General features: G+C 37.8%; 1 protein-coding gene across 1 annotated transcript in view; it reads left to right on the forward strand.

The window, feature by feature from the left end:
* The window catches only part of ERAP2 (endoplasmic reticulum aminopeptidase 2), a 47769-nt gene extending 22904 nt beyond the window's left edge, over positions 1-24865 (forward strand). Inside the window, exons 10-19 of the mRNA XM_023212205.1 lie at positions 3157-3225; positions 4515-4690; positions 7595-7674; positions 8695-8878; positions 14251-14407; positions 14868-15052; positions 17670-17831; positions 18350-18490; positions 20750-20831; positions 22497-24865. Coding sequence (XP_023067973.1) covers positions 3157-3225; positions 4515-4690; positions 7595-7674; positions 8695-8878; positions 14251-14407; positions 14868-15052; positions 17670-17831; positions 18350-18490; positions 20750-20831; positions 22497-22640 — 1380 coding nt within the window. The 3' untranslated portion in view covers positions 22641-24865. The remainder of the gene's footprint in view (positions 1-3156; positions 3226-4514; positions 4691-7594; positions 7675-8694; positions 8879-14250; positions 14408-14867; positions 15053-17669; positions 17832-18349; positions 18491-20749; positions 20832-22496) is intronic.
* Positions 24866-25374: the final 509 nt, after the last annotated feature.

Here is a 25374-nt window from a genome sequence, read left to right on the forward strand (position 1 = left end):
CCCCCCTCCCCATGATAGGCCCCATTGTGTGATGTTCCCCTTCCCGAGTCCAAGTGAGCTCATTGTTCAGTTCCCACCTATGAGTGAGAACATGCGGTGTTTGGTTTTCTCTTCTTGTGATAGTTTGCTAAGAATGATGGTTTCCCAAAATCTATAAAATGTTGTCATTTCTACCATATAGCACCTAATCTCTGGCAAATTTTAAGGTTGTCAACCATATTCCCCAACGTATATTATTTGTTTAGCAAAACTAATCTTCTCCCTCATAAGAAGAAATCTTGCTTCCCTGGATCATTGTGCCTATATTTCTAGTGCTTTTACTAGCTGAAATGCCCTTTCTTCTTTCCAACAATTCAAATGCCACCCAACTTTCAAGATCCAGCTGATATTTCACCTCCTCCTTCCAGACTGTTCCAGTTCTCATTCGTTTGCCTGTCTGCTAAATTCTTAGAAGTGCACTTATAATCTGTTCCACATAATAGTACCCTCTTTTATTGTTTTTATTAGTTCAATAATGATAATGTGCTTAAGAACAAAAATTGTGTCTAGTCTTTTTTAAAAAATGTGATAGCACCTAGCATATGCTGATCCTGTAATAGTGATTAACAAGTAGTTAATGACTGATTAAAGAACTCATGGTCTCTTTGTCTTTGGGGTTCATGTAGATCATAGGAAAGGCAAAGCAGAAAAATTCAGTTAATTCAGATGATTCTAATAATTATTGAAATATTTTAAAATTTCCAACTGCAAAGAAAATAATTTTTTATAGAACCATTAGACCCAGACAACTCATACCTGTAATTAGAACCCCAAGTCATTGCAGACAGAAGAGATCCTTTCTTTTTTATAAGTACTTGTGTCCCAAGGACAGTAATAATACTGCTTAATATTTGTGCAGCAGTTTACAGTTTAAAAAGCACTTTCATGGCTGGGTACAGTGGCTCACGCCTGTAATCCCAAGACTTTGGGAGGTTGAGGCGGGTAGATCACTTCAGGTCAGAAGTTTGAGACCAGCCTGGCCAATTTGTGGAACCCCATCTCTACTAGAAATACAAACATTAGCTTGGCATGGTGGCACTTGCCTGTAATCCCAGCTATTCGGGAGGCTAAGGCAGGAGAATCACTTGAACCCAGCAGCTGGAGGTTGCAGTGAGCCGAGATTACACCACTGCACTCCAGCCTGGGTGACAGAGCGAGACCCTGTCTCAATAATAATACTAATAATAACAACAATAATTAATAATAAATAAGAATCAAAGTTAAAGAATAAAAAGCACTTTCATGTTCATTATCTCATTTGATATTTTTGTGCCCTTATAAAACACCCTTATGGTTCAATTGATGTGTGATTTTGTGGTTAAAGAAACAAAATCCAACAATGAAAAATTATTTCACAGCTCTAATTTTTTACTTGCATTTCTTGAAAATCCTGAGGCATATTGAAATACATAGTTCTTACTTATAAAAATACTTATAGGCCAGGTGTGGTGGCTCATGCCTGTAATCCCAGCACTTTGAGAGGCCTAGGCGGGCAGATCATGGGGTCAGGAGATCGAGGTCTTACTGGCCAACATGGTGAAATCCCATCTCTACTAAAATACAAAAAAAAAAAAAAAAAAAAAATTAGCCAGGCATGGTGGCGCACCTGTAATCACAGCTACTCGGGAGGCTGAGGCAGGAGAATCACTTGAACCCAGGAGGCGGAAGTTGCAATGAGCTGAGATCACGACATTGGACTCCAGCCTGGCGACCGAGTGAGACTCTATCTCAAAACAAAACAAAACAAACAAACAAACAAAAAACATATAAAGATGCTCTTTACTATCCATTTCCATCACCCACCGTCAGTGGTCCAGGCACTCTTTCTCCATGCTTCCGCTTAAGCTTCTCAACACCAAGTATTGTGTTGCTTCTCTCTCTCGTCTCTCTCCATTTCCCTCTCCCTTGCTATGTGTGTGTGCATGTATGCATGTTTGTAGACATCAGTTTAGACCCTCTCCAACACGGAAGAATCTATCATTTGGTGTGCATGCTGGCAGTAGAGAGTGGGAGTTAGAAAGAAAATGTGGCCAGCAGTTACCAGATCACTTTAGTCCAGCAGTGTAGATTCCCGTGTTATTTTTTGTCACATCATGCTTATAATCATCTCAAGAGATTAAAGTAATCATCATTACTCCATGTTTATAGGTGAGAAAACTGATACTAAGGGAGAGATTTGCCCAAAGTCACCAAGTCAGTGAGAAAATCAGTACTTAAAATTTGTCTTCCGACTCCAAGTCCAATAGTTATTCTTTCAATTGTATCACAGCTACTTCCTAGTTATAAGAAAAGTCCCCCATCAACCTTCCCCTAAAGGTCTTAGATTTTAACCAACTCCCTTCTGACACCAAAGGGCCCTGTAGTATTAAAATGACAAATTACTGAAAATATCTTGCCCACTATTGTGTCACATAAAGTCAATTCTAATACATGCCAATAGCAACTTGAGAATGAGAAGAATTCTTTTGCTGTTATTTTTCATAAGATCAATTAAAGGCATTTGAGAGCCTTAGCACATACTTCATTTTTTTCTCATTTGCAGTTGCCCTTAACTACTGGTTATTCAAGGTTGATTGCCCAGTTGGTACTTTTCTTAATTCTTATTTTATTCCCAGTTAGTTCGAAATATTGTACAGTCATCACATGCTGTTGTGATAGCCACTGTAGGAATACCCAGGTAAACAGAGGTGTTTCCACTACTGTCAAAGAACTTGCAATATGGCAGGGGAGAGTTAATAGTACTAGAGTTGCCTACATGCTAAATAGGGGCATGCGTAACATGCATAATGAAATAATAAAATAAGACCTTTCTTAAGGGAAAGAGAAGAATTGGATAGAAAATTCAACAAATTGATTCTTCCTTAGAACAGTTATTGACTTTATTGAACTTTTTAAGGAAACTTTACACATGCATATATATAACACAAATAAATAACTTTTGTGAACTTCTATCCTAGGTCACTGCAAACATGACTCTTTTTTCATTTTCATGTTCATTATCATGTCTGGATGAATTATTTCATACAGCTCTTTTAATAAATGCCTGTATCCATGGCTAATGTGCATGTTCAACTAATGATGCCTACATGGCAGTGCTCTTTTGTTCTTGTTTTGTAGAGTTGTTTAGAAAGTGATTTTACATCTGGTGGAGTTTGTCATTCGGATTCCAAGATGACAAATAACATGGTAAGGATAAAGAGAGTCAAAGAGTAGAAGAGATCTGTGGAATAGCCTGACCTGGAGTGGGTATGACATACAGAGTAGCCCACCTGTCCCTTTTAAAAGCTGGAGAGAAAGAGAGTCCCTGCAATTTTCTGTAAAACAAAACTGAAGGGGAAATGCTTGGGATATTTAGGGGGATGATGCTATTGCTACTACATTTTTGTTATAGTTCAGCTTTCCCACAACCCCACTGCTAGCTAAAAATCAGCTCAAAATGTTTTTGAATGGTTACTACTGCATTGGCATCCCTTAAGCTCTGAAAAATGCCAAAATAAGTATGCTGTTAGGTTTGGAAATACAGTATATGTATTTCTTTTTCCTTCTGGGAAGTTATAGAATCACTACAGGAAAGAGAAAAGAAAGTCAGTCATCACAGGGGAAAAAAGGAAAACTTTTTATTTAAAAAAAGAGTCGTGTTAATTCCCCTAATTTTTTTTTTTTTTTTTTTTTGACAAAGCCTTGCTCTGTTGCCCAGGCTGGAGTGTAGTGGCATGATCTTGGCTCACTGAAACCTCCACCTCTCTGATTCAAGTAATCCCTCTGCCTCAGCCTCCCGAGTAGCTGGGGTTACAGGTGCATACCACCACGCCTGGCTAATTTTTTTGTATTTTTAGTAGAGACAGGGTTGCACCATGTTGGCCAGACTGACCTCATGCAATTTGCCCACCTCGGCCTCCCAACGTGCTGGGATCACAGGCGTGAGCCACCACACCCAGCCCTAAATTGTGTTTTCTAAAGGAAGATTCAGCATTATCCAGTGATCAGAAACCCATACTAGAAGCGCAGCAGCCAGAGGTTTTGTTCTCCATTCACTATACCTCTATTGATATAAAATTATTCTGTTGAAATATTTAAAGCTTCCCTGAAGACAGATATTTCCCTCTTATACCACTCCTTTTGGATTTTACTGTTATTAGAGGGTTTTTGTTTGTTTGATTGATTTTGTTTATTTGCTTTTGAAAGAGGGCAGGAAAGAGACTCCAGTCTCAACCCCCTTTTTACTGGCTTTTCCTGCCATGTATTAACTCTATGAAATCCTATATATATCCCTCAATTCAAGTAATTGTCAGAGAGCAGCCCTGGGATAGTCATCCCTCATCCAGTTGCCTGGATTGCTCTTCCCTGAGATAGCAGCCTGAGTCTTCTGTTCCCCAAGTCTTATTTCTGGCATCCAAAGGAGATGGAAGTTTCTGTCCCTCTATCTTTGGGTTGTCTCCTCTCTCTTGAGTTATCATAGTCACCTGTCATTTCAGCTCACCTTTCTGGGGGAAAATGCAGAGGTCAAAGAGATGATGACTACGTGGACTCTCCAGAAAGGAATCCCCCTGCTGGTGGTTAAACAAGACGGACGTTCACTCCGACTGCAACAGGAACACTTCCTCCAGGGGGTTTTCCAGGAGGACCCTGAATGGAGGGCCCTGCAGGAGAGGTGGCTGCTTTTCCTCTTTAGGTCTAGCTTACCTCATCTCAGTTTCCTCCTCATTTCCTTAGCTTTCTCTCAGCTCCTCTGGCAACTTTGTAGGAGGCTAGTTCCATATAGGAATCGAAGGCCTAAAGTAGACTTGATAAGATTTAAAGAGCTTTATATGACCCAGATTCTTTGTTCAGCAGCACCATTCTTAGCAATTCCATCAGCCTTGAGAACCTCAGTTCTAATGCCAATGGTGGTTAGTTAAACTTTTGTTATAATGCACTGACTTCTCGGACTTAATAAGCTTTGTGACTGGCCTATACCTAGGAAGTATGACAACAGTGCTTCTTATCATCAGAGAAAAGATATCCCCTATGTGATAAATTAGATGCTAAGATCTCCTGTTGCCTTTCATTTTTCAGTAATAAACTATACTGTCTTAAAACATATGTTATGAGTAATAATAAAAGCAAATCCAATTAAACACACTGTCATCTTGTTCACCAGCCCATCCTGAAAAAATCCTAGTAAAGACTACTGAAATCAAGTAACACACTGTAAACATTTCTCTGAACTATTGCTACTAACCTGGGTTCTTGGGCCGTCAGTGCAATAAAAATTGACAAGAAGCCGAAAGAGTTTTCCCAGAGAAGGCTTCATTTGAGCTTATGCCCAGACATAAGGGAGGCAGAGAGAGAGACACACACAGAGAAAGAGAGAATTCCTTGACTGACATTTTAAAAAGAGCTGGTAGAACTTTTTCATTAGGCAAAAGAATAGGTATCAGGGGTAGCGTATACAGATTGGACTGGTCAAAGCACATGAAGGATAAGGTAGGCAGATAAGCATTACCAGGTTGCTACAATTACCTTGAGTAATGGGCTACCTGGTAGTCTGGCCAGAAGCAACAAGGCTGTAAATCAGTTGTTCGGCATTTCTTCCCTAAGTAGGACATGCCATGACCTTGGTTATCTCCTAAGGCCAGCTCCTGGAATTAAAAGGAATGGTTCAAACATTAAATTAAGAGGCATGATTCAAACATTATGGCATCAGTAAGGTAGTGGTATAGGTTTTGTGATCCCTGGGGATACAGGAAAGAATGCTCTAGTGGGAGTGAATTGAAGCTAAGCCCCTTCCTACTCTTTCTCACTATTAGCTCTGTTAATAAGATGAATGAGGTTAATTTAAAATGAAATAATCCAAGTGAACCTTTTCTGGTTCTTATGATGATAATTTTGTTTTCTAAGAACTGAGCTGTCGATGCTAGAATTTTTCTGGAAATCAGAAACAATTAGAGAGCTTCGACATATAAAATTACTGGGGCTGGTTTGTTTAATCAGTTACACATTTCCAATCCAGTGGAACCAACTCTTATGCCACTTCCTATGTATGCATCCTTCTATATTTTCTGTGTGTTATTCTGAAGTCTGAACTTCAGAGAGCTTACACAAGTTGCAGCTTGGTAAACAGGGCTGAATAATTTAATGTCTGCTTCATTATTGGGAAAGCAGGACTCACAATTTTGTAACTTATCAAAGTGTGATGAGAGAGTTCAAAACTGTGAATGACCCAGAATAACAAAGATCTACTACAATAATCTGTATTTTTCCTCCTTCTGGGGCAGTATTTAGACAATTCTTATAAAATGATGGCCCACTAATTCATGGCTATCCAAACTCATGAAGTGCTACTCTCCCTCTCTCTAGCCCCAGATGTGTTTATTTGGAAAAATCCTTTCTCTTCTGGAGCCAAGATACACTGACCGATCCCAATCAATTAAGTCTTAGAAATTCATCTATGTGGAGTTTTTTTCATCTTTTTTTTTTTTTTTTTTTTTTTTTTTGAGAGAAATTCTCACTCTGTTGCCCAAGCTGGAGTATGGCCAATTTTGGCTCACTACAACCTTGGCCTCCTGGGTTGAAGCAGTTCTCCTGTCTTAGCTTCCCAAGTAGCCAGAATTATAGAGGCACGTACCACCATGCTTGGCTAATTTTGTTGTTGTTGTTGTTGTTTTTGGTAGAGACGGGGTTTCACCATGTTGGTCAGGCTGGTCTCGAACTCCTGACCTCAAGTGATCTGCCTGCCTCAGCCTCCCAAAGTGCTGAGATTACAGGCGTGAGCCACCACGCCTGGCCTTTTTTACCTTTTTGTGTAAAGATCTCAGTTACTCTTTTGCCTGCTTTACACCTGTTGGTGTTATCAAGCACATGATATTAAATATGCAGGATTATTTTAGCTAATATGACTTGATTTAATAGAGGAAATTAATTCTAGAGGCTGCTAGAAAGTTAATCAGAAAAAGATAGCCAATTTCTCCTCTTTACTACAGCAGGGCCATTGAAAAGTAACTGAGAACTTCTCCTCTAATCCATTCTGCTTTTCTGCTCTCTGCACTTAGCTCTCCTACAAATCCTGAGCTGTAGTATCATTGACTATTTATTTGCAGTCATTCAGCAGTTGGGAGGTTGGATGTGAGTAGTACTGTTGAACAAAAGTATAAGTAAAAAATCATACTGGAGTAAGTTATTTACCTCTTAAGGGCTTTCCCTACAGCTTTGGTTTAGTTATTTGAATTAGCATCAGGCTGGTAGTTTTTGAAAATGTGAAGGGAATATTGGATTTTCTTTCTCATACAAACAGCAGAATTTGTTATGATATGAGATTAGGACAGCAAATGACACAATTATTTGTGGCAGAGTTCAACTAGGTAGACATGGCTGCTGCTTTATAATTATCATGGAGTAATTTTTTGCATACTTAAGGATATGCTAATCTTAGCCTATAAAATTTATAGGACCACTTGTGGGTGGTGTGAAGGATGATGGGCACTTAGGTGCCTTTTACAGTCTATCTGAGTCTGACAATGTGAAAAATCACAGCAGCATTCTTTTGGTCTGTAACTGTCTTTACTCTCTGTCACAGGTACCTGTGGCATATCCCATTGACCTACTGCACGAGTTCCTCTAATGTGATCCACAGACACATTCTAAAATCAAAGACAGGTAATGAACTAATTAGCCAAACTGGTATTTCAATGTTGAAATTAAACATGTGTTGAGCTATTTGAAGGAAAGATACAATAAGTAAATCTAATAATAAAAGATTTGTATTTGAGAGAAATTGTCATTTATCCATATGTTACTAAAATAACTCTTTTAGAAAGAAAATCTGGATTTTTCATTCAGTGGGAAGTTCTCTCATGCTTTTATCATTTAGAGATAGATTATTTACATCAAGAAATAACAGAAATTCATCTTCTGTCTTATAATACACACTAATCTATTTTTACAGGTTATGGATGAGGCAAAAAATGTTCAGCGGAAAAAAGCATATACTTTAAAATCGATTGCTTCTGGATTCAAATCCTCACTCTCTCACTTACTAGATGTGTGACCTTAAGAAAATTTACAAACTCATCTTGAGCTTCAATTTTTTCATCTGATGTTGAATAAGGACTAAATCTCACAGAGTTGTTGAGAGAATATTATAATGTAATTTTACCCTCTAGTATAATATATGCCATATTAAAAATACATAGTATAATTTTAATTTTCCTCTTAACACTTTAATACAATTTGAGAGGTTTTCCATCACAAAGTCATGCTTAACCTGGGGTCCTTCTTTTACTAAAATGAACAAATGGATCACCTATTTACACATACATATTTCAATGACTAGTGACTAAACCTTGAGACAAGGACATCATCAAATTAAGCCAAATTCCCGTCATGCTAGTTATCTGGCTCACTGGGCCCTTGCATGCCTCTTAGACCTGCATAGACAATTTTTTAGAACAAATTCAGCAGTCTTATTCCTATGAATCAACTTATTTATTAATTTAATAAGACCATCTTCCCAAAAGAAATCATCCAGTGAACTATGTAAATGAATATCATTATGACTCTCCCCAAACTTCATCTTCCCATTGATTTATAAGTAATTGGATTAAAACTAACAGTTGTGGAGATGTTCTGAATGAGTATGTTGATAATAAAATGCCTATGCCAATTTTATCCTCTTAGATATTCTGGATTTACCTGAAAAGACCAGTTGGGTGAAATTTAATGTGGACTCAAATGGTTACTACATTGTTCACTATGAGGGTCATGGATGGGACCAACTCATCACACAGCTGAATCAGAACCACACACTTCTCAGACCTAAGGACAGAATAGGTCTGATTCATGATGTGTTTCAGCTAGTTGGGTAAGGCAACATTTCCTCTGACTTCATGGGAAATAACTGATCCGTAACCAGATATGCTAGACTTCAATATCGAATGTTCAGCATTGGTCATTCATTTGATATGGATTTGAATGGAATTCAAACAGTAACACTAGTCCAAAGGCTACCCACTAATAACATATTTTGACCCACACTGTGTTTATAAATGTAATCCAATATTTTAAAATGTGGAGAACCTTCTAAAAATCCTGACCCCTGGAATCTTTTAAAAATGATATTTGGCAACTGTGGGTCTTTATCCTGTGGGCCACAGGATAGCTATAAAGGAGAGTGCAGTGGGCCAAACTCCCTTTATGCCAGGCCTACTTTCTCCCAAGCACGAATATTCCAAATGGCCTGTTTCATTCACTTAGTGTGGACTCTCTAAGTATTTGAGCTTTTGACCTCACATTTAAAATGTATTTATGATAGTAGCTGCTACACCAAATACCTGTGTAATCTCTTAAATAAAAAGTACAAATATAGGCTTAATCTTTACAATTTTAAATGGGTTGTTATGAAATCTAATCATTACTTACACTGGAGAAATTAGTATGAAGTTTGTAGGGAAATGAAGTAATAATTGGCTCTTTGCATTTATTCCTCTCTAGACTTTCCTGGAAGGACAAAATGTTTTCTTTCCTTTTCTATGTGTCATCAACAGAATAATGTGTAGAATGAATTGGGTCACAAGATCACCAATGGGTGGAGGGAATTGAGGACCAGGAAGTATATTGTGCATTGTAAGCTTTCTTTATTCTGAGAATTACTGTGATGCACTCACTTAACTCAACGTGGCATAAAATTTTCTTTCAGAAGCTTGTTTAGGTCAAATTGAGTGACAGTGACCAGCAGGACATCTCTGAAACAAAGTTTCTTGGTACACTAGAATCCTTCAGTTAGAAAGAAAAGAGAAAGTGAGGCTTAATCCTCAGTACCATGGGTCTCAGGAACATCTTGGAGGCACAGCTCATTGGAGGCCAAAATTAGGAAAAACACCATCCTACATATGAGTGAATGCATGAAAGGTGCGCTAAGAAGCAGGCTATTGCTAGCTGAAGGAGGCTTGCCTGCTCAAAGGAGGAAGCTCTGAGCAGACTGAAGAGAAGACAGATTAACAATGCAAGACTAGGAAAAAATGGAGAATATTGATAACTCAGCAATTTAATCTTTTAGGTAGTTGTGAAGTCTTTTTTGCTGTTTCTAGCCTATACACTTAAGATTGTCTAAATTTAGCAGGAGGAAATTTGCAGTTATTGATGCATTGGTGGAAAACCAATATCACCTTTTCTTCAAGTTAAGAATCTTCAAAAAACTTCAAGTTTCTTGAAGTTAAGAATACAAATTTTACATGAAAACAGAAGATTTCAAGTACTATGCCTTCACTTACCAATTTTTTGAACTTGGGCAAGTTTTTTTTTAACCTTTTTAAGCCTAAATTTTACAGTCTTTAAAACTTTATTACTAATAATATCTGACATACAGGGTTTGGAAGATTGTGCAGGTAATGAAGATAAAGCAGTACGTACGGTACTTACTCAAAAAATGTCAGCTGTTAACATTATTAGTATTATCTAATACAAATTAGTTGAAATGTCATGAGATGAATAGGAAGAGGAGGTGACAACATAGGAAAGTACATTTCAAATAATGTGAAGTTGAGAAAAAGGCAGAATGTAAGTTTGTGTATTATTGTTTGTTTGCAACTACATATGAAAAAAAATAAGTGCGAAGGAGAAACAAAAACCTGAAGGAATTATTTTAAAATGCTATTGGTGAGTGTGTAGGGTATTGAAATTATGAGTCTTCTCTAATTTCTGGTTGTTTTGTCATTATGAGTCTAATTTCCAGTTGTTCTGTAATTTGTTTATATTTACTTATATTATTTTTATAACAAAAAACAATTGCATAAGAAAACAATTTAAAGCTCTCATAATAGATAAAATATTTTTACTTGCTGTTCTTTCTCAATACTATAAACCACTTTCCTCCCTGCTTTATGAAACTTCTATTAAAGAATTGAGGCCCAGCATGGTGGCTCACACCTGTAACCCCAGCATTTTGGGAGGTTGAAGTGGGCAGATCACTTGAAGCCAGGAGTTTGAGACCAGCTTGGGCAACATGGTGAAACCCTGTCTCTACTAAAAATACAAAAATTAGCCTAGTGTGGTGGTGTACGCCTGTAATCCCAGCTACTCAGGTGGCTGAGGCACATGAATCGTATGAACCCAGAAGATCACACCACTGAACTCCAGCCTGAGTGATACCGAATGATACTCTGTCTCAAAAAACAAACAAAAAAAGAATTAAAGGAAACAATAGTGATCATATTTAGTTTGGAGACAGAATTTTTTCTTTTTAATTAAATTTATTTATTTATTTATTTTTGTAGTGACAGGATCTCCCTATATTGTTCAGGCTGATACTGAATTCTTGGCCTCAAGCACTTCTCCTGCTCAGCCTCCCAAATTGCTGAGTTTACAGGCATGAGCCACCACAACCAGTGTAAATTGGTCTTTACAAGAGGTGATACTATTTAGTTCTTAATGGACAAGACATCATTATCCAACGGCTTGCTCCAGAGCCATTCTCCTAACCACGACACAACACTGTCTCTTTTTTTTTTTTTCCCTTCCCCTTCCTTCCCCTCCTTCTCCTTCTCCTTCTCCTTCTCCTTCTCCTTCTTCTTCCTTTTTTGAGGGCCTTGCTCTGTTACTCAGACTGGAGTGCAATGGTGTGAGCATGGCTCACTGCAGCCTCAACATCCTGGACTCAAGCGATCCTCCCACCTCAGCTTCCTGAGTACCTGGGACTACAGGCACACACCACCACGCCCAACCAATTTTTAAAATTTTTGACAGAGATGGGGTCTGCGTATGTTGCCCAGGCTGGTCTCAAACTTCTGGACTGAAGCAATCCTCCTGCCTCAGTTTCCCCAATTGCTGGGATTACAGATATGAGCAACTGCACCCAGCATGGAGAGAGAATTTGATGCAAGAGTTGATATTTATTTTAGTTAGGTTTTCATACATTTTAAATGTAATTTAAAGACATGGGTCTTGTATAAGTTGAGTGGAATTGAAAGGACAACTTCAATTTGCCTATAGAAAAAGCTATATTTGTTTCTTTTAGTCCCACAACTTAAAAAGAAACCCCCAGATTGGGCTTGGTGGCTGACGCCTGTAATCCCAGCACTTTGTGAGGCCGAGGCGGGCAGATCACCTGAGGTCAGGAATTCAAGACCAGCCTGGCCAACATGTTGAAACTCCACCTCTACTAAAATTTAAAAAATTAGCCAAGCGTGGTGGTGGATGCCTGTAATCCCAGCTACTTGGGAGGCTGAGGCAGGAGAATCACTTGAACCCAGGAGGCAGAGGTTGCAGTGAGCCAAGATTGTGCCATTGCACTCCAGCCTGGACAACAGGAGCGAAACTCCGTTTCAAAACAAAAAAGCCCAAATTGGTGCTTCAAGACTATGATGTTATTTCTCAAAGGTACAATCTAGCTGAAATTGTATACAAGTTAGTAGGTATAGATTTTTACTGTTGGGCTAAAGTTTATGTTTATCTATTTTTATTCTTTAAGCTAAACAAACATTCAGAAAATATTCTATGCATTTTTTGAAGCATAGGTTGAGTAATGAGGACTTAGATTTTTTTAATTAACCAATTTAGTAACTATATAAAAAGAAAAGGAGTCCCTTATGAATAAATATTAAAATTAAAAGAAACAGGCAACTATAAAAGTAAGTATTTTTAATAATGGCATTGATTTTAGTAAGAAATCAATTAGGCTGGGCTGAAAAGAAAAACTGGCTTAATATAAAGTAGTTTTAATATGTCAAATATTCTTTCTAAACTCGTGACCCTGGAATATCATTTCCACCTATTTCTGATTCTAAGGTATCAACTGTGCCAGGTATTGTGCTACTCACACAGGTGGGAAGGAGTAGTTAACATTTTGTGGATTTTTTTTTTTAATACTGCAGACTAGCTGGGCGGGGTTGGCTTAGCACTGTAATTCCAGCACTTTGGGAGGCTGAGGCGGGTGGATCAACTGAGGGCAGGAGTTCAAGACTAGCCTGGCCAACATGGTGAAACCCCGTCTCTACTAATAATTACAAATTAGCCGGGCATGGTGGCACATGGCTGTAATCCCAGCTACTCGGGAGGCTGAGGCAGGAAAATCGCTTGAACCCAGGAGGCAGAGGTTGCAGTGAGCTGAGATTATGCCGTTGCACTGCGGCCTGGGTGACAAGAGCAAAACTCTGTCTCCAGAAAAAAAAAAAAAAAAAAAAATACGGCAGACCACAGAATCATGAGTATATGGTCCAGCCTTCTGTCTTCAGGTGAAATTTTTGAAAAAAATTTCCATAAGTCTATTTTAAAGCAGTAAGTCATCATGATTGAGAAGATTAAAGGGACAACAAAGGTTGGTTCTTTTTCATTTCCTTCTGGTCTCTTTTCCCTCTTTCTAGACAGGAATTTTAAAAATTTATAAGCCCAGCAGAGGTAGAGCATTATTAATGATTAGCTCAGAAAGATATCCTTTGTTCTGGAATCAGTTTCCACATGACATGATTGTGTTAGTCTGGGAGTTGGGTGTTCATGAGAATGGCTTATAGACCCTGTGTGTGCACATAGCCTCCCAGAAACACAGGTGAGAAGCACTTTCTAATAGTGAGGTTATAATGGTTTGTTTCCTCTGCAGAAGATGCACCAGCATTTTGGTACTTAGAATAATAAACATGTTGTTTATTCTTCTCATTAAAAGAAAACATAGAGAAGGCATGTAACTTTAGAATCTAAAAAGTGAAAATACTTGTTTTGCCCTATTCACAATGATTATCACTTCTCTGGTAGGATTAAGGACAAACATCAAAGAAAAACAAGACATGGCGCCTGTCCTCAAAGTTCCCAATGTACTTGGGGAAACCAGTCAAACCCACACGTGAAGCAATTAGAGAATGATATTATATGTAAAAAGTTTGATATTATTTGGTACTAAATGTTAATATTGGCTAATATTTATTTCATTTATTAACCTTTTGCTATGTGGTAGACACTATTCTAAATGCTTTTAAAAATATTAGCTCATTAATCCTCACAACAAACTTGTGACGAAGATAGTATTATTATCCCCATTGTACAAAGAAGGCAATAGATCCAGAGAGGTTTGGTAATTTGTCCAAGATTACCCAGATAGTCAGTGGCAGAGCTAAGATTTAAACTGAATGGTCCAGCTAGAATGACCTATTTCTGTTATTGTTCTCTATTTCATATTTGTTTTAATGTTAAAAATATTAAAAACTATAAGATATGCACAAACCACCACCATTTTTTTTTATACCTCAGTGCAGGGAGACTGACCCTAGACAAAGCTCTTGACATGACTCACTACCTCAAACATGAAACAAGCAGCCCCGCACTTCTCAAAGGTCTGAGTTACTTGGAATTGTTTTACCACATGATGGACAGAAGGAATATTTCAGATGTCTCTGAAAACCTCAAGGTTTGTGTTGCTTTTAGAAAATGTATTAAGTAAACACAGTGTCTGGAGTATCAGTGAGGCTCAGTCTGTTTTGTCTGAAGTCCTTGAGGTTAAATCTGGAGCAGCTCAGGAGACTGACTGATAGCATTTAATGGTCAATGGCCCTCATTCTTTATCATTGCCAATCCTAAGAGCTAGATACCAGGATCACGTGCAAAGCATCTCTACTAAAGGTGATTTTATTTTATATCCATTGATATTCCCCTTTCAGATAGGAAATTAAACCATGTTTTAATGCAAAAACTGTTTCCTAAGTGTGGTGGGTAGGAGTCAGAAAAAGATAAGAGAAATACAAAGATACACTGTTTGGGGAAAGATTGGGAAATATGCAGAAAGTTTAGAGTTGAGCCCTTTAGATGGGCAAGAGCTGTGTTAAGGACTAAATTTAGCCTCTCTGTTAACCATGTCATATTTTCTGCAGCGTTACCTTCTTCAGTATTTTAAGCCAGTGATTGACAGGCAAAGCTGGAGTGACGAGGGCTCAGTCTGGGACAGGATGCTCCGCTCGGCTCTCTTGAAGCTGGCCTGTGACCTGAACCATGCTCCTTGCATCCAGAAAGCTGCTGAACTCTTCTCTCAGTGGATGGAATCCAGTGGAAAATTAAAGTAGATATAGACTTCTGTCCTACTCTTTGTTCTTTTCTCTTTGATGTAAAAGTCTTTGATCAAGCAAGACATTAGATCTAAAACCTTTTAGTGAGGATAGAAAAAAAAAAACATGCTGGGAATTACAAATCCTGTTTCATGCTCTCACACTGTAAGTGCTATGTATGCAGACTAGTACAATCTCTACCACGAAATGTAATGGTGTCCATTATTCCTGTGCTGGCTGGGTGCAGTGGCCCATGCCTATAATCCCAGCACTTTGGGAGGCCGAGGAGGGTGAATCACTGAGGTCAGGAGTTCAAGACCGACCTGGCCAACATAGTGAAACCCTGTCTGTACTAAAAATGCAAAAATTAGCCAAGTGTGGTGGTGCATGCTTGTAATCCCAGCTACCTGGGACGCTGAGGTGGGAGAATTGCTTGAACCTGGGCAGCAGAAGTTGTTGTGAGCCGAGGTCACTTCACTGCACTCCAGTCTGGGCAACACAGAAAGGCTCTGTCTCAAAAAAAAAAAAAAAAAAAAAAAAAAAAAAAAAAATTTCCTGTATCAAATTGTTATAAGATGCTATCATAACATAACTTCTCTCACTATAACTAAATCTCAGTGAGCTTTTTGAAATCCTTTCTTGAATTCTTCTTTTTAAAAAAGTAATTCAAGTTTTCTTCTTTTTGGACTTTTTTCCTTGTTGGAATTCAAGCCTGAAATCTGTTTTACCAAAAAAAAAAAAAAAAAAAAAAACTTAAAAAAAACCTTTTAAATCTATTATTCTCTTCTTTTTGTTTCTGTTTGAATGGGTTGTATGAATGAAGCTAAAATGTAAACATCCCGCTGCCCTATACAAAATAGAATACTGTTATTTCATCTTTATGCTGGTTACAAGAAGGATAATCTTAACCTGCAGTAACCCACCTACAGTAGATATAAATGTTCAACATGTTGAATATACCTATGAGAATATTCTAGGTAAACTTACTTATGCTCATAAACAAAAATATGTAATTAAATATTGTTGGTTTTTTCTAAACTCCAAGATTGCTAGTATGACTTTTAATGAAGAATTTCTTTACATAGACTAATTGATTACTTCATTCATTTGTGGATTTGAAATGTAACTAGTTGCACATTTCCTTTATGCCAGCCAGGTATTGCTGTAGGAGCTAAGGATAAAGTGGTGAACAAAACAACCATGTGGCCTACCTTCAAGAAGCTTATAGTGTGTTTGTTACCAATTGTTATAAATTTGTTCAGCAAAATACACTAAAGTGAAAACAATATGTATTATTTGATGTATTAATTATTTGATCTTCATTATATTATTCAATGTCACTTGGAGTATTTAAGTACATATAGTATAGCGGAAGTAGCACAAGTATTAGAATCATAGGTTTAAATCCCATCTGCAAAATTGCAAATTATGTCATCTTGTGCAAGCTACTTAACTTTTCTGAGATTTATTTCCGCTTTAAAAAAATCAGGATAACAGCTATCTCAGAGGGTAGCTTTTGACAGTTAAATAAGATGTATGGAGGCTAGTACAATCTCTACCACATGGTCACTTCGTGACAAATGCAAGTTTCTGGCTTCACAAATACAAGTTTCTAGCTCCCTCCTCAATGCCCCGTGTTGTGTTTTTTCTGAGACATCAGTAACAGTTCTTGTTGGTCCATTGACATTTGGGATTAAAAAGTCATATGCCCATTTAGAATAAAAACTGGTTAATGTCCTCAAGATAATAAAAATCAAAATAGTGGTGTCTTTTGTAGAAGGACAGAAAATCATGTCACTGCATCTTATCAGTTTTAAAAAATTACAAAATAACTAGACACTAATGACTTGTACTAAATTAAGATGCTCTAGGCCTAGAGAGTCAGATGACTCCTAGACAGGCCTCAGAAAATGCTTTCAACTAGGCCAAGTGCAGTGGCTCATGCCTGTAAGGCCAAGGGGTGAGAAGATCACTTGAGCCCAGGAATTCAAGACCAGCCTTGTCAATATAGTGAGAGCCCGTCTCTACAAAAAAATTTAAAAATTAGCCAGGCATGGTACTGTGTGCCTATAATCTCAGCTGCTCAGGAGGCTGAGGCAAGAGGATTGTGCAGGAGGCTGAGGCTACAGGGAGCCATGATCACGCCACTGCACTCCAACCTGAACAACAGAGTAAGACCCCGTTTCAAAAAAACAAAAGAACAAGAAAAGAAAAAAATGCCCTCAACTCGGTGATGAAAAAGCATCAAGTAATCATCTTTTAAAAAAATTCTTATAGCACCAATAGTGGTTACTACATGGTAGAATTTATATAAACCAGTAGTTTTGTATTTCAGAAAGCTTTTATATTTGTTGACTACATCAACTTTCTATTTTCACCACAGAGTGGGTTAAAATTTTATGCTTATTTTCTTGCTAACAGTTTGTCATCAGTAGGAGATAAAACACAAATGATTTGCAGAGTAAAAGCACATAAAATATTTTTATAGAGTTTGGCAGAGAAAAAGATTTAATACATTGAGTACTGAAAACAATTCAGAGATTATTCTGTTATGGAACTTAAAATTGTCATAAGAGAAAAGAGTTTTTCTTTCATAAAACTTTTTCTTCATTTTTGTGCTTGATATTACAGTATACCAACAGATGTTTTAAAGATTGTGTATTCTGTGGGTGCTCAGACGACAACAGGGTGGAATTACCTTTTAGAGCTATATGAACTGTCAATGTCAAGTGCTGAAAAATACAAAATTCTGTATGCTTTGTCAACGAGCAAGCATCAGGAAAAGTTACAGAAGTAAGTTCAATAGTTTAACTAAATGGTTATAAATAAACTGACACAAATTCAATGAAGTCACTAAACTTCAGCCACCAGTTTTAAAGGCATAAGATAATTGAATCAGAATGTGTATGGCTTTAACTTTACTTTCAGAAAAGTATATATTGACAAAATGCAAATAGTGAAAATAGGTATTCCCTAGTTATTAATCATATGATTGATACTAGACAAGTGGTTATGTTTTATCTTCAGAACCTTGAAGGAAAATTATTGTTGTAAAAGTACACGCTTGCATATAAGATGTATAAATGATGCTAATCAAAGTTATTTGAAATAATAAGTAAACGTTTTTGCTAGGAACAAAATAAAAATTATTTCTAAAAAAGGTAAAAGTTTAATAGGAACATTAAAAAATTGGTAATTATACTTTTATCATCCCTCTTTCTGTTCTATTCCTTTAATATATTGGTCACTTAAGTTAATGTCCATGTACAAAATAACTACTATTTAGAAACAAATTATTTTTCTTTCTTAAGGTTAATTGAACTAGGAATGGAAGGAAAGGTTATCAAGACACAGGACTTGGCAGCTCTCCTTCATGCAATTGCCAGACGTCCAAAGGGGCAGCAACTAGCGTGGGATTTTGTAAGAGAAAATTGGACCCATCTTCTGAAAAAGTTGGTATTCGTTTATATCCAGTGTGTGTTCTTTCATACAGATGTCTCAGTTGCCTCAAACCAAGTGGAATCGAATGTTTCTCAAAGTATATAAATGATACCATTTGTATCTAAATAGTTCAGTGGAGTCAACTTTGAAACTCCCTAGCCCAAATTATCCTATCCAGGGGTAAGGGAGAGAGGTGAGAATAAGGGAATGGAAAACAGCCTTCTCTCATTCAGTACAGGCAAGAAACTGCTGGGAGCAAGTCTGAGTTAAATTAAATGCAGTCATCAGCCCCCTCCCACCATTCCTTCTTGGCTGTCTCCTCAGCCCAGAAGAATCCCAAGATGCCTTGTATAGTGCATCACACATATGTGGCCTCGTTTGTTAATACAGTTTTGCACTGGGGGAGAACCTCAGGAATTTTGGTAAGACTACTCCTCACCCCGAGAGCCCCTGTGGAGGTGGCACAGTGGAGACCTTGGTTCAGGTGAAAGAAACCCAGTCAGGAGTGTTTGGGGAGCCCTCCCTCCAAATTGTTTTGGTTCTGAGTCTTTTCTGTGGTTTCAACTTTGGGGAGAACTGCAGCTCATTTCAATATGTTCCTGGATCTAAAATATCCCTCAGAAATAACCAATAATGATTAGATTTTGTTGGAATGGAATGTATAAGACAGCATTGCTTTCTCTCTCTCTCTCTCTCTCTCTGTCTGTCTCTCTCACACACACATACACACATACACACACACGCACACATCACAAAACCCTGTAAGGCATTCAGCCATTCTCCATCCAAATTTAAAATGTCATTTATGACTTATATGGAAATATGTTGAATCAGAGAGATATGATTTGCTTCGTTTATGTCAGGCCAGTTAGCATCCCTGATGTCATTAATTCCTAGTTCCTTCTCTTTCATTTCATAGCCATGAAAGGTTTAGAGTCCTCAGACAGCTTTGCATAAGCAAAAAGCACATTTCCACTTCTCTCCCAAATGCTCAAGGAGTTGACGTCCACATGAGACCAAATAGAAACTGCTTTAATATGTATGTGTGTGTATGTTTCCTTTAAAACTCTACTTGAGCCATTGTTTGTCTGTTTGCATGATTGTCATTTTCCTCCTGAAACGATCAGACTTTTTCTACAATGCTGTGGATTTCATTTTAAATAGGAAATGATGTCCCTGCCCAACCATGTGCAGAGCCCAGACTTGGAACTATATTTTTTCTGAGCTGTAACTGTGCTCTGCTTTATCAGCGTGAATCACTTTGACCCGTAGTACAAGTTTTCCATATATAAAACATCGGGTTGAAGGATGCATTCTGTGGCCGTCAATGAGAGTTCAACCAAGTAACATTGCCCCACTAAACACAATGTTTAAACACAGTGATATCCAAAATGGGATGAGAAAGTGTGCAAGAAGTTCAATACGTTAGAGTGTCTATTATTTCTTACCTAATTTTAAATTGTATATTGTTATAAATTTATAAACATAAATGATATATAGCATAAACAGATAAATATATTATTTGCATTATTTATCTCATGCTTTTAATTTTTTTATCATTCCTTAAAATATGCATATAATTTTTTTAATTAATTAATTTTTTTTGAGATGAAGTTTCACTCTTGTTGCCCAGGCTGGAGTGCAATGGCACGATCTTGGCTCACTGCAACCTCTGCCTCCCGGGTTCAAGCAACTCTCCTACCTCAGCCTCCCGAGCAGCTGGGATTACAGGCTTGTGCCACCATGCCCAGCTAATTTTTTTGTATTTTAGTGGAGATGGGGTTTCTCCATGTTGGTCAAGCAGGTCTCGAACTCTTGACATCAGGTGATCCGCCCGCCTCAGCCTCCCAAATGCTGGGATTACATGTGTGAGCCACTGCGCCCAGCCCATATAATTTATAAATAAAAATGTGTATATTGAGAAGTTCCTGCTCAAAAAATCTTTACTGACAGGAGTATGCGGTGAAAAAAAAAGAAAGTAGGGAACACTGCTTTAAACAGAAACATAAAATTAAACATAAACATTGCTGAATAACTAACCATATTTCCCAAAGAAGCTGTATCTACATTTCATTTTATAGTAAAATTTGATAAGTTTCACAGCTTTAGAATTGTACTGAATGAATGTTATTATGGTAATTAACAGTATCTATTGTAATACATAAGCTTATTGCATAGTTATTAATATACATTAAAAATATAATACAGGATATAATAAACATAAGGTCAGTGTTTCTATGACTTTCTATGGTGTTTCTTTTTATTTTCAGGTTTGACTTGGGCTCATTTGCCATAAGGATCATCATCTCTGGCACAACATCTCACTTTTCTTCCAAGGATAAGTTGCAAGAGGTTTGTGACTTTCTAATGTTAACAATTTCAAAAAAAATGTCCAAACTGTAGAACTGAAAGTAAACTTAGATATAATCTGATTCGAAGTTCTCATTTTATTTTTTCAAAAAGTTGTTTGTCCAATGCCACATAGCAAGTAAATGGAAGGGACAGGATTAAAACCTGACACGTGGCCGGGCTCACACCTGTAATCCCAGCACTTTGGGAGGCCAAGGCAGGCAGATCATGAGGTCAGGAGTTCCAGACCAACCTGACCAATATGGTGAAACCCTGTCTCTACTAAAAATACAAAAATTAGCCAAATGTGGTCGTGCGCACCTGTAGTCCCAGCTGCTTGCGAGGCTGAGACAGAAGAATCACTTGGACCCAGGAGGCAGAGGTTCCAGTGAGCTGAGATCACACCACTATACTCCAGCCTGGGTGACAGAGCCAGACTACATCTCAACAAAACAACAACAACAACAACAAACCCTGACTCTTAAAATACTTAAAATGCATATATTTGTAGCATTCAAAATGAAAATAGACTTGAGAGGTGAACCCTTTTGTATTATTTCTTTCATATTGTATTACGATGCAAGAGTGATTATATTAAAGTTTGGAAGCGTACTTAATGATCTTATTAACAAAACTAGTGTTGGTAATTCCAGTTGTCTTTTTTTTTTTTTTTTTTTGACAGTGTCTGGCTCTGTCACCCAGGCTGGAGTGCAGTGGCCTGATCTCCGCTCACTGCAAGCTCTGCCTCCCGGGTTCACGCCATTCTCTTCCTTTAGCCTACGGAGTAGCTGGGACTACAGGCGCCTGCCACCATGGCAGGCTAAATTTTTTTTTGTATTTTTTTTTTAATAAAGACGGGGTTTCACTGTGTTAGCCAGGATGGTCTCGATCTCCTGACCTCGTAATCCACCCACCTCGGCGTCCCAAAGTGCTGGCATTACAGGCGTGAGCCACTGCGCCCAGCCTTTTTTTTTTTTTTAAGCATTATAGTCTTTGCATCTTTTTTTCACAATAAATCTTGAATTTATTTACCTTTTAGGCAAATTCAGAATTCCAGAACTTAAATCCCAGCTCACCATTTACTCTATGACTTGGGTAAATCATTTAACTTCTTTAGTCACATCGTGGTCACTTGTAAGATAAGGATTTATAATTTTTGTCTTACTTTACCTATTGTTTGAAAATAAAGTGAATAATTATGCAGAAAAGTAGAAAATAATCTTGTAGAGGTTGACAGAGAAATGCCTATACCTGTGTGTATATAATTTGCAAGCTCTTTTGAAAATTTTTGGAAGACAAAGTGGTTTTATTGTTTCTTTGTTTTTGAAACCGCCTCACTCCGTCAGCCAGGCTGGAATGCAATGGCACCATCTTGGCTCACAGTAACCTCCACCTGCTGGGTTCAAGCAATCGTCCCGCCTCAGCCTCCCAAGTAGCTGGGACTACAGGCATGCACCATCATGTCCGGCTAATTTTGTTGTTGTTGTTATTTTTGTAGAGTCAGGGGTTTTGGCATGTTGCCTAGGCTGGTATTGAACTCCTGAGTTCAACTGATCTGCCCGCCTTGGCCTCCTAAAGTGCTGGGATTACAGGTGTGAACCACTACACACGGCCAAGACAAAGTGTTTTATGAACTGTCAGTAATTTTTTTTCTGCAATATTTTACAGGTGAAACTATTTTTTGAATCTCTCGAGGCTCAAGGATCACACCTGGATATTTTTCAAATTGTTCTGGAAACGATAACCAAAAATATAAAATGGCTGGAGAAGAATCTTCCCACTCTGAGGATGTGGCTACTGGTTAATACTTAAATGGTCAATAGAAAAAGTAGGCCGGGCGCGGTGGTTCACGCCTGTAATCCCAGCACTTTGGGAGACCCAGGCGGGCTGATCACGCCATCAGGAGATTGAGACCATCCTGGCTAATGTGGTGAAACCCCGTCTCTACTAAAAATACACAAAATCTAATGTGGTGGTGGGCGCCTGTAGTCCCAGCTACTCGGGAGGCTGAGGCAGGAGAATGGCGTGAACCTGGGAAGTGGAGCTTGCAGTGAGTCGAGATTGCGCCACTGCACTCCAGCCTGGGCGACTGAGCGAGACTCTGTCTCAAAAAAAAAAAAAAAAAAAAAAAGAAAAAAAGAAAAGAAAAGAAAAGAAAAAGTGCATCAGACATGACTACCTGCATGAAGTTACACAGGGTAACACCAGCAAAGCTCAAGTCGAGAGCTGTGGATATTTTGTCTAATCAACAAGAAGTTTCAAGAAATTAGACAGTGCAGTTGTCTGCTTTCAGCTATCATATCCAGCCAAAAGATGCATGATGATGGAGTGGTGGGGGAAGGCCAGTTCAGTATCCTATTTAAAAGTAAACTTCCCGAATAATGGATTTATGTGGAGATACAGACATAGATATATAGATATAGCTGTAATTATTTAGCCTCAAGTGACTTTCGCCATTGCTTCATGCTATGCCACTGTTTAGCTTCTTTAATTTTTTTTTTAACCTTGTATTCTATAGTTTGCCCAACCAGTTTTACGTCCAAGAAAAATTAGCCGATGCATAAAAGATACAAACTATGAAAGGCAAGGATCAGGAAACCAGAGACTTGTCACCACATCTCAGATTATCAGAAACTAGATGTCAGGGTTTATCAAGAAGGCCAGGAAGGCCTTTTGGGTTAAGTCTTACATTCATGAAGAATCTCAAGGGTAGATTTTTGAGATCATTCCAAATGAATGGTCTCTGGTCAAATGAATGAATCTGCCTTACAGAGATACAAGAGGGAAAGGAATATAATTCATACCATTTGGTTTAAGTCTTACATTCATGAAGAACCTCAAGGGTAGATTTTTGAGACCATTCCAAATGAATGGTCTCTGGTCAAATGAATGAATCTGCCTTCACAGAGATACAAGAGGGAAAGGAATATAATTCATACCATTTGGTTTAAGCCTTACATTCATGAAGCACCTCAAGGGTAGATTTTTGAGATCATTCCAAATGAAGTTGAATCTGCCCTCACAGAGATACAAGAGAGAAAGGAATATAATTCATATACCATTGCATTTTTAATAAATCTTTTGAAATTTGCAGAATTAGATTGCATTGTATATTTTGGGTTAAATCATAATTGAATGTAAATATTTAAATGCATCACCATATTTGATAACCCAGCTTAGCATTTCTTCATATTTTAAGGAAACTCCCCACCTCCTTCTTTTAAGGGCGCCTCTTGCTCTCTGAAATGCCCTGCTAAATGCTTCTCTTAATTATTTGAATAAGGTAGTTTCGAATAAAGAAAGAAAAGATCACTCTATATATAGATAGTAAACTTAATTTGTGATCCTATATATGAGACAGTATGAAAATACAGGTAAGTTTTAGAAAGACTCAAAACAATACGTAAATGACTGATGTTTGCATGATTAAGGAAAACTGGGGATGTTGGGTCAAGAGGGGAAAGCGTTATTCAATCCACTTTGGAGCAATATCGTGAAGGTCAATTATAATTCCATATACCTTTCTTTGATGCCACAGTCAGAGACAGCATACAGTTTGGGTGGCCATGGACGTGCCCCAATAGGTTACACATTTTTTTGTTAAATTTGTTTTCAGATCATTTCATGGAATCTTTGACGTATCTTTGACTCTAACTTGGACTTAGTGGTGGACCTACCTTGGTTTTTATAACACCTAAGTGATATCCTTTAGAATTACATGTATTTTAGCTTAAGGAAATTGAAAAAGTAACACATACTGGTTTTTTCAACAAGACCATATGTAAATTAAATAGTAAAATGTGTATGAGTTTCAGTAAAACTGTACCATCAACAATGTTTCCATAAATATGCAGAGTTCTTTCTTCTGTTTTGTTATTTACAATATTGTTATATTGAATGCATTTGCAATTTCTAGGATTCTAAACAATTGAGTACAGAAAGTAGTAATTTTATTATTTGATGATAATATGAGAATTACTGTGCCAATACTGTTTTGTTGAATAAATAGACTTTTAAAAATAAATGTATTGTACTTATTAGTGTAGTATTTCAAAAACCTTATGGTAGATGCCAGGCCACCAACACCAACTTCAGACTTGGTTAAGTTACTTTTACTTTCTTTTACTCTGAATGAATCAGATGTGAAAAAGTTATATATAAGATCATGAATATATGATGGGGTGAGCAGATACAACTTCTCTGGGCCTCCCCCATTCTTCACAAGGCCCAGTGAGAATTATGTGGTTCCAGCAACCCACTCATAATGATAAATCTTTCAGATTACGAAAGGCCAGAACCACTGGCTTTGTGTGGGGGAGAGTGGACACTTTGACCCTCAAGAGTCTAACTAGCCATGCGCAGTGGCTCATGCAGGCAATCCTAACAGTTTGGGAAGCTGAGAAGGGTGGATTACTCGACCCAGGAGTTCAAGACCAGCCTGGGCAACATGGCGAAGCCCTGTTTCCACAAAAAATACAAAAATCAGCCTAGCATTGTGGCACATGCCTGTAGTCCAAGGTACAGGGGAGGATGAGGTGAGAGGATC

Source organism: Piliocolobus tephrosceles, chromosome 4, assembly GCF_002776525.5.
Source record: "Piliocolobus tephrosceles isolate RC106 chromosome 4, ASM277652v3, whole genome shotgun sequence".
In the NCBI taxonomy this organism is placed as follows: Eukaryota; Metazoa; Chordata; class Mammalia; order Primates; family Cercopithecidae; genus Piliocolobus; species Piliocolobus tephrosceles.